The sequence below is a fragment of the Heptranchias perlo genome, unplaced genomic scaffold, assembly GCF_035084215.1.
Source record: "Heptranchias perlo isolate sHepPer1 unplaced genomic scaffold, sHepPer1.hap1 HAP1_SCAFFOLD_237, whole genome shotgun sequence".
NCBI classification, from domain to species: Eukaryota; Metazoa; Chordata; class Chondrichthyes; order Hexanchiformes; family Hexanchidae; genus Heptranchias; species Heptranchias perlo.
In genome coordinates, this window is record NW_027139249.1 from 284,997 (window position 1) to 295,145 (window position 10,149).

A 10,149-nucleotide genomic window follows, 5' to 3' on the forward strand; every position below is an offset into this window, starting at 1 on the left:
TCATTCTCTTAAACGCAGAAGCAATTTTGTGCACAGCAAGATCCCAATGAGACTAACGCCCCAGTTAATCCTTGTTGTGGGTTGGGGGAGGAATGTTGGTCCCAGGACACCCAGGAGAACTCCCCCTTGCTCTTCTTCCAATAATAGCCATGGGATCTTTTACGTCCACCTGAGAGGGCAGACGTGGCCCTAAATATAATGTCTCATCCGAAGGGACAACACGGCCGACAGTGCAGCGCTCCCCCAGTACTGACAACTGGGAGCGTTGGACTGGATTACGGGGCTGAGTCCCTGGAGTGTGGGGCTCGAACCTTCGACCTCCTGACTCAGAGCCGAGAGTGAGACTGACTGTGGATGTGATGAATGATAAAAGAGTTAGGAGGGAAAGAAAACCAGATGTGAAGGAACAATCAGCCCTGTATAAAAGTGAATGAAGAGGCTCCGAGTGAGATAGTTACAAAAAAAAACAGAACTTTATTATTATTTGGAACAAAGTTCAACTGTATGAAAACTACAATTCTTAACACAGACTGTCGTAGATGTCTGGTAACAAGTCCTGCACATTGGCAGATTGGGCCCACTTCAAACCCTGGTCTTCCAATGGGGTTGGGGATGACATAGCAGAGCCTGTAATAAGGTACCCAGCCTGGAGGTGGAGCTACAGCCCAAAAAACAGGGCAGGGGGGCAGAGGGTCTCGTAGGGAGTCTTGTCCTCCTCGTCTCTCCTCTTCCTCCTGGAGGGTGAACTGACCGCCTCAGAGAACACGGGCAGGTGATGACCACAAACTGGCCAGCAGGTCAGAGAAAGTACTTGGGGAGGTGCACAATTTAAATTTGAGAGGGGTACATTTCAACTCAATGTTATCAGGAGTGACACGAGTGGATGAGTCACAGAGACATTGGGTGTGTTCAAATGGGAGCTGGGTAAGATAATGGGAGAGGGAGAAGCCAACAGGAACAGTGGGGGGGTTAGGGGACTGGAGGGATGGGCTTTGATGGGGGAGTTAGGGGACTGGAGGGATGGGCTTCGATGGGAGAGTTAGGGGACTGGAGGGATGGACTTCGATGGGAGAGTTAGGGGACTGGAGGGATGGGCTTCGATGGGGGAGTTAGGGGACTGGAGGGAGGGGCTTCGATGGGAGAGTTAGGGGACTGGAGGGATGGGCTTCGATGGGAGAGTTAGGGGACTGGAGGGATGGACTTCGATGGGAGAGTTAGCGGACTGGAGGGATGGACTTCGATGGGGGAGTTAGGGGACTGGAGGGATGGGCTTCGATGGGGGAGTTAGGGGACTGGAGGGATGGGCTTCGATGGGAGAGTTAGGGGACTGGAGGGATGGGCTTCGATGGAGAGTTAGGGGACTGGAGGGATGGACTTCGATGGGAGAGTTAGCGGACTGGAGGGATGGGCTTCGATGGGAGAGTTCGGGGACTGGAGGGATGGGCTTCGATGGGAGAGTTAGGGGACTGGAGGGATGGGCTTCGATGGGAGAGTGAGGGGACTGGAGGGATGGGCTTCGATGGGGGAGTTAGGGGACTGGAGGGATGGGCTTCGATGGGAGAGTTCGGGGACTGGAGGGATGGGCTTCAATGGGAGAGTTAGGGGACTGGAGGGATGGGCTTCGATGGGAGAGTGAGGGGACTGGAGGGATGGGCTTCGATGGGGGAGTTAGGGGACTGGAGGGATGGGCTTCGATGGGAGAGTTAGGGGACTGGAGGGATGGGCTTCGATGGGAGAGTTAGGGGACTGGAGGGATGGGCTTCGATGGGAGAGTTAGGGGACTGGAGGGATGAGCTTCGTTCGATGGGAGAGTTCGGGGACTGGAGGGATGAGCTTTGTTCGATGGGAGAGTTAGGGGACTGGAGGGATGGGCTTCGATGGGGGAGTTAGGGGACTGGAGGGATGGGCTTCGATGGGAGAGTTAGGGAACTGGAGGGATGGACTGAATGGCCTTCTCCTACCCTCGTGTATTGCGAGTGAGCTCTCTCCAACTGTCACCGACCCAGCGCGAGACCATTCCTGCCCCTTGATCGGAGCAGCATGGCCAAGATAGGGCAATTTTGTGGAATGTGAAGCAGTCCTGAGTGGCGTGAGATGTCGATACCTCGGGCTGCCCATCCTCCCCAGTGCTTGACCTAAAACCAACTCGCCAGCTGCTGATCAACAGCGTTTCTGCCGGAAGTGGAGTTAGGGGCCAATGACCAAACAGTTTGCGATGCTTCTCCGCGGCCCCCCCACCGCTGCAGATCGGCTCAGCTTGAAATCACCTCTGGCAAACCGCCAGTCAAAATTCAACCAACAAAAGACTCGCGTTAAAAACAGCTCCAATTAAGGGGTCAGAATTGGGTCTCAAAAAAAAAATCTCCCCAAAATACTGCAGTACCCGTTCTTGGCCGGCAGGGGTTGGTGTGGCACCAGGTCACATAACGTCACCCGCCGGGTCACGTCACACCACACGACAGGCCTCAGCGAGCGATATCGACACCTGCTGGTGCAGGAGCAACTATTTCACTAACCGTCACTTGCTCAGCGCAGGAGACCCGTTACTGGGAGATACATTCGGACGGGGAGGGGAGGCTGAGCAGTTCCTGTCGCGGGAAAAGTGGAACTTCTTCCCCTGAAAACCGTCCTCCGCGCAAAATATCCCCTGCGGGTCCTGGACTCAATTTAAAGTCCGTCGATTTAAAAAAATAAAAGGCAGGGTGGGTGGAACCATCCCTTTAAAGGCCCCCGCTGCATCCTGCTGGCCGCCTCCACTGCCGGTTCCTGGGCACGACTCCGGGTTGCCCCTCCGAATACTCCGCCCGGTCTGATACGGACACAAACGTGAAGAGTCAGAGTCCCGCAGGTGGGTGAAAGCGTCCTATCCTTGTGTCAGCGAGCGTGTACCCGAGAAGGGGGATAAAATCGATGGCTCCCGCTTTCCCCTACTCCACACACGTCCTGGGCAGCATCGCACCTCGAAACCCCGTTCACTTCTTGGACAGTTTCAGTTGCTTGTGTTTCGGGGGCGCCCACTTGAGGCAGATTGAGTCCACTGCCACAGGCAGGAAAAAGCACACACAGCGAGAAAACATTAACGGGTGTTCGATACGAACATAACTCCCCGCGTTCATCATCAATCACCAGCCTCTCCCCCCCAAAAACCCCGGGTCAGACTGGATACCAGAGGGGGAAAGGACAGTGTATCTAACGCACTGTGAGACCTGGTCCCAGAGGGGGAAAGGACAGTGTATCTAACGCACTGTGAGACCCGGTCCCAGAGGGGGAAAGGACAGTGTATCTAACGCACTGAGACCCGGTCCCAGAGGGGGAAAGGACAGTGTATCTAACGCACTGTGAGACCCGGTCCCAGAGGGGGAAAGGACAGTGTATCTAACGCACTGTGAGACCCGGTCCCAGAGGGGGAAAGGACAGTGTATCTAACGCACTGTGAGACCCGGTCCCAGAGGGGGAAAGGACAGTGTATCTAACGCACTGTGAGACCCGGTCCCAGAGGGGGAAAGGACAGTGTATCTAACGCACTGTGAGACCCGGTCCCAGAGGGGGAAAGGACAGTGTATCTAACGCACTGTGAGACCCGGTCCCAGAGGGGGAAAGGACAGTGTATCTAACGCACTGTGAGACCCGGTCCCAGAGGGGGAAAGGACAGTGTATCTAACGCACTGTGAGACCCGGTCCCAGAGGGGGAAAGGACAGTGTATCTAACGCACTGTGAGACCCGGTCCCAGAGGGGGAAAGGACAGTGCATCTAACGCACTGTGAGACCCGGTCCCGGAGGGGGAAAGGACAGTGTTTCTAACGCACTGTGAGACCCAGTCCCAGAGGGGGAAAGGACAATGTATCTAACACACGGAGACCCAGTCCCAGAGGGGGAAAGGACAGTGTATCTAACACACTATGAGACCCGATCCCAGAGGGGGAAAGGACAGTGTATCTAACGAACTGTGAGACCCGGTCCCAGAGGGGGAAAGGACAGTGTATCTAACGCACTGTGAGACCCGGTCCCAGAGGGGGAAAGGACAGTGTATCTAACGCACTGTGAGACCCGGTCCCAGAGGGGGAAAGGACAGTGTATCTAACACACTGAGAGACCCGGTCCCAGAGGGGGAAAGGACAGTGTATCTAACGCACTGTGAGACCCGGTCCCAGAGGGGGAAAGGACAGTGTATCTAACACACTGAGAGACCCGGTCCCAGAGGGGGAAAGGACAGTGTATCTAACGAACTGTGAGACCCGGTCCCAGAGGGGGAAAGGACAGTGTATCTAACGCACTGTGAGACCCGGTCCCAGAGGGGGAAAGGACAGTGTATCTAACACACTGTGAGACCCGGTCCCAGAGGGGGAAAGGACAGTGTATCTAACGCACTGGGAGACCCGGTTCCAGAGGGGAAAGGACAGTGTATCTAACGCACTGTGAGACCCGGTCCCAGAGGGGGAAAGGACAGTGTATCTAACGCACTGTGAGACCCGGTCCCAGAGGGGGAAAGGACAGTGTATCTAACGCACTGTGAGACCCGGTCCCAGAGGGGGAAAGGACAGTGTATCTAACGCACTGTGAGACCAGGTCCCAGAGGGGGAAAGGACAGTGTATCTAACACACTGTGAGACCCGGTCCCAGAGGGGAAAGGACAGTGTATCTAACGCACTGAGAGACCCGGTCCCAGAGGGGGTTTTTACCTGTGATTGGAGGCTTCTTGTATTGAGCACTCTTCAGGTGTTCCTCCACCAGTTTCGGAGTGACACAGATGACATGCTGTCCCTTCCAGTACTTCACCATGTTTAGCGACTGCAGCGTACTGATGATGTCGTTCTGTGTGATGCTGGTCATCTGACTGCGGGGGGTGGCGGCGGGGGGGGTGGGGAGAAGGGAACATCAGTGAAAGGAGCCCAGGACACCATGCACTTCAGTTGGGGGCTTTCTTTGGCGGTGCGGATCCACAGCGCCTCATCTGATCGGGCTATTCGACTGTGGAGGTCATCTCGGCCGAGCCTGAAGCCATTCCCACCCCCCCCAACATCGCTGTGCATATTTCGAGCCGGAGTCCCTCGAGAGCGATCAGGAAACGATGGCAGGGGCGCTCGGGCCAATTGCAGTGCCCCTGTTGCTGCTGCCCTGGTTTGAGGCCAGAGGAACAGAACCTGTGCTTTCCTTGTCTGTGTGGCTCAGTGCCATCTGAGGAGGTGCATTTACCCGCTGAGCCACCGTGCCTGCTCTGTAGCAACTTGCTGTGATTGCTCTTTTTTTTGTAATTATATTATTTTAAAATAAATTTGATCATTAGTCTTAACCTGAAGGCAATGTCCAGATTGTGGACTGTACCATCTTTAAGAGGCACGACTTGTCTTAATTAAGTCCCTTCAAACCAAACCTTCGTGAGCAAGCTCGAGACCTGAGCAAGTGGCGCAAGCAATGAGATAATAACCCAGATCATCTGTTTATTTAGTGATAAATATCGGTCCCAGGACACCGGGGAGAACTCCCCCGCTGCTCTTCTTCCAATAGTGGCCGTGGGATCTTTTACACCCACCTGAGGGGGGCAGACAGGGGCCCTCGGTTTAACGTCTCATCCTAAAGACGGCCCCTCCGACAGTGCGGCGCTCCCTCAGTACCGACCCTCCGACAGTGCGGCGCTCCCTCAGTACTGACCCTCCGACAGTGCGGCGCTCCCTCAGCGCTGACCCTCCGACAGTGCGGCGCTCCCTCAGCGCTGACCCTCCGACAGTGCGGCGCTCCCTCAGCGCTGACCCTCCGACAGTGCGGCGCTCCCTCAGCGCTGACCCTCCCACAGTGCGGCGCTCCCTCAGCACTGACCCTCCCACAGTGCGGCGCTCCCTCAGCGCTGACCCTCCGACAGTGCGGCGCTCCCTCAGCGCTGACCCTCCCACAGCGCGGCGCTCCCTCAGCGCTGACCCTCCCACAGCGCGGCGCTCCCTCAGCGCTGACCCTCCGACAGTGCGGCGCTCCCTCAGCGCTGACCCTCCGACAGTGCAGCGCTCCCTCAGCGCTGACCCTCCGACAGTGCGGCGCTCCCTCAGCGCTGACCCTCCGACAGTGCGGCGCTCCCTCAGCGCTGACCCTCCGACAGTGCGGCGCTCCCTCAGCGCTGACCCTCCGACAGTGCGGCGCTCCCTCAGCGCTGGCAACCGGGGAGGGTCGGCCTGGATTATGGGGCCCGAGTCTCTGGAGCGTGTGTGGGGCTCGAACCATGACCTTCTGACTCAGAGGCGGGCGAGAGAGAGAGAGAGAGAGAGAGCGCGAGACACTGACTGAGGCACAGCTCACGGAAACAGTCAACACAAGGGGTAAAATAACTATTAGTTCCCGCGGCTGATTAAGGGAGGTGGATGGTTCCTCGCTGGACCTTGTTCCAGTGCGGGGGCTGTGCCTTCAGGAGAAGAGGGGGAGGGAACTGGCGAGGGGGGTGGGGGGGCAGAGACTCAAAGATGCCGGGAGTCGGGTCGCACGCAACACCCCCCAACTCACCCGGGTACCGACCTGAGGTCCTTGATGGACAGAGTTCCTCGGAAGTCACGGAGAATTTCCAGCAGCACCCAGGACCAGTAGCTGCGATAACTGAGTTTGCCCAGGTCGGAGAGAGGCTTTTCCGGAGAGCCAACTGTGCTCTCCAGCTTCGACAGCTCGTAACCTACGGAGGAAAAGGTGAGGGGGGGGGGGGAGGGGGGGGGAAAACAGGAGGAGCGGGGGAGGGTGGGGATGGAGAGAAGGAGAAGTGGGGTGGGGAGAGGAGGATGGAGAGGAGGAAGGAGGAGAGGAGGTAAAGCAGACCAGCGTTAGGATCGTCTACCGCAGCACCTGAAAGATCTTCCAACGGTCTCCGCCATCCATGGACTGAGGCGAGGAATCATGGCAGTGGTTTCGTGACTCCTCCCCAACACCCCCCACCTCACGAAGGCATTAACTGATCACAGTCGGGGGGGGGGACGGGGTAGAGATCCCTGGGCAACGACCCCCACCCTCTCAACCTCACCTCTGGCCAATCCCCACGTGCGAGCCCAGACGGCGAGTGTCGATAAACTCATTTGAAGTGGCGATGCCTTCTCTTCCCCGGGCGGCTGAAGGCACGGCCGCCAATGGCGGGGCGACGGGAGCGGGGGGGATGGACGAGAGGCCCCAATTGGAGGGACGCAGAGATCTCGGAGGGTTGTAGGGGGCTGGAGGAGGTGACAGAGATGGGGAGGGCGTGGGGCGAGGGGCCATGGAGGGGATTTGAACAGGAGGGTGGAGAATTTTAAAATCGAGGCGTTCCCGGACCGGGAGCTAATGTCGGTCCAGCGAGCACAGGGAGGGGGGTGATGGGTGAACGGGACTTGGTGCGAGTTAGGACACGGGCTTGAAGTTTACAGAGGGTGCAATGGGAAACAGTGTATCCTAAGTCACCGTGACGGTTTACATGGCAAAGTTGAATGGGGAGAATGTTGACATAGGAATTCGCAATGGGAGATGCCGTCACAAAAGCATGACCAGAAATTGTGACAACAGGAAAAGCACATCCTATGCAAGATTTATAATGCCACCGATACAGATTCAGAGAGCCCACACTTACTGAAGGCGATGAGAAACTTGCCGTAACCCCTTCGTTGGTACGGTGGGAGTGTTAGGATGCACGCTACATTATTCCCGTCTGGAGACTCTTTCTCCTAGGAAGCACAGAAAAATATAGGAATTCAGCTTAGGATGTATATCTTGTAAAGTACGTCAAATTTTACAGCACAGAAACAGGCCATTCGGCCCCACTGCTCATGCTGGTCTTTATGCTCCACACGAGCCTCCTCCATCTCACCCTCTCACCATCTCCTTCTATTCCTCTCTCCCTCATGTGTTTATCCAGCTTCCCCTTAAATCCATCTACACTATTCACCTCAACTACTCCTTGTGGGAGCGAGTTCCACATTCTCACCACTCTCTGGGGAAAGAAGTTTCTCCTGAATTCCCGATTGGATTTATTAGTGACTATCTTATATTTATGGCCCCGAGTTCTGGTCTCTCCCACAAGTGGAAACATCTTCTCTATGTCTACCCTATCGAACCCTTTCATAATCTTAAAGACCTCGATCAGGTCACCCCTCAGTCTTCTCTTTTCTGGAGAAAAGAGCCCCAGTCTGTTCAGTCTTTCCTGATAGGTAAAAACTCTCAGTTCTGGTATCATCCCAGTAAATCTTTTTTGAACCTTCTCCAGTGCCTCTGTATCCTTTTTATAATATGGAGACCAGAACTGTGCCCAGTGCTCCAAGTGTGGTCTAACCAAGGTATACGGAGACCAGAACTGTGCACAGTGCTCCAAGTGTGGTCTAACCAAGGTATACGGAGACCAGAACTGTGCACAGTGCTCCAAGTGTGGTCTAACCAAGGATACGGAGACCAGAACTGTGCACAGTGCTCCAAGTGTGGTCTAACCAAGGTACGGAGACCAGAACTGTGCACAGTGCTCCAAGTGTGGTCTAACCAAGGTATATGGAGACCAGAACTGTTCACAGTGCTCCAAGTGTGGTCTAACCAAGGTATATGGAGACCAGAACAGTGCACAGTGCTCCAAGTGTGGTCTAACCAAGGTATATGGAGACCAGAACTGTTCACAGTGCTCCAAGTGTGGTCTAACCAAGGTACATGGAGACCAGAACTGTGCCCAGTGCTCAAGTGTGGTTATTATTCATTCTAGGGATGTGGGCGTCGCTGGCAAGGCCAGCATTTATTGCCCATTCCTAGTTGCCCCTTGAGGTGGTGATGGTGGTGAGCCGCCTTCTTGAACCGTTGCAGTCCGTGTGGTGAAGGTTCTCCCACAGTGCTGTTGGGAACATAGGAACAGGAGGAGGCCATTCAGCCCCTCGAGACGGTTCTGCTGACCTGTATCCTAACTCCATCGACCTGCCTTGGTTCCGTAAACCCTTCATACCCTCGCCCGACAAAAATCGATCAATCTCAGTTTTGAAATTTTCAATTGACCCCCGGCCTCAACAGCTTTCTGGGGGAGAGTGTTCCAGATTTCCCACTCCCCTTTGTGTGGAGAAATGCTTCCTGACATCACCCCTGAACGGCCGGGCTCGAATTTTAAGGTTCTGCCCCGTTGTTTTGGACTCCCCGCCCCCCCAACCAGAGGAAATAGTTTCCCTCTATCGACCCGATCAACTTTAATCATGTTCGGTCGGGAGTTCCAGGGTTTGGACCCAGCGATGGTGAAGGAACGGCCGATATATGTCCCAGTCAGGTCGGGGGAGAGGGACGGGGAAGGAGCGAGAGAGAGAGAGACAGACAGAGAGAGAGAGAGAGATGGAGAGAGGGAGGGAGAGAGAGAGATGGAGAGAGAGATGGAGAGAGGGAGAGATGGAGAGAGGGAGAGATGGAGAGAGGATGGAGAGATGGAGAGATGGAGAGATGGAGAGAGGGAGAGATGGAGAGAGGGAGAGAGGGATGGAGAGATGGAGAGATGGAGAGATGGAGAGATGGAGAGATGGAGAGAGGGAGAGAGGGAGAGAGGGAGAGATGGAGAGGGATGGAGAGATGGAGAGAGGGAGAGATGGAGAGAGGGAGGGAGAGAGAGGGGGAGAGAGAGAGTGAGAGAGAGATGGAGAGAGGGAGAGAGGGAGAGAGGGAGAGATGGAGAGAGGGATGGAGAGATGGAGAGATGGAGAGAGGGAGAGATGGAGAGAGGAGAGAGGGATGGAGAGATGGAGAGATGGAGAGATGGAGAGATGGAGAGATGAGAGAGGGAGAGATGGAGAGAGGAGAGAGGGAGAGATGGAGAGAGGGATGGAGAGATGTGAGAGAGGAGAGGATGGAGAGAGGGATGGAGAGATGAGAAGAGATGGAGAGAGGGAGAGATGGAGAGAGGAGAGAGGATGGAGAGATGGAGAGATGGAGAGAGGGAGAGATGGAGAGAGGGAGAGAGGGAGAGAGGGAGATGGAGAGATGGAGATGGAGAGAGGGAGGAGATGAGAGAGAGGATGGAGAGAGAGAGAGAGGGAGATGGAGAGAGAGAGAGAGAGATGGAGAGAGAGAGGGGGAGATGGAGAGAGAGAGGGGGAGATGGAGAGAGAGAGGGGAGATGGAGAGAGAGAGATGGAGACGAGAGAGATGGAGAGAGAGAGATGGAGAGAGAGAGATGGAGAGAGAGAGATGGAGAGAGAGAA

At 55.6% G+C, this 10,149-nt stretch overlaps 1 protein-coding gene and 1 long non-coding RNA gene across 2 annotated transcripts in view; both read right to left on the minus strand.

Moving 5' to 3' along the window:
* Nucleotides 1-454: 454 nt before the first annotated feature.
* On the minus strand, nucleotides 455-7,684 carry LOC137310266 (uncharacterized). The gene is made up of 4 exons (XR_010960057.1): nucleotides 7,569-7,684; nucleotides 6,500-6,650; nucleotides 4,681-4,835; nucleotides 455-3,037 (listed from the first exon to the last, which is right to left on the minus strand). It is a non-coding gene; the product is annotated as an uncharacterized lncRNA (long non-coding RNA).
* Nucleotides 7,685-8,595: 911 nt separating this feature from the next.
* Nucleotides 8,596-10,149, minus strand: part of LOC137310265 (uncharacterized) — a gene marked incomplete at its 5' end in the record, with an annotated part of 82,191 nt that continues 80,637 nt past the window's right edge. Inside the window, 1 exon segment of the mRNA XM_067978161.1 lies at nucleotides 8,596-8,616. Coding sequence (XP_067834262.1) covers nucleotides 8,596-8,616 — 21 coding nt within the window.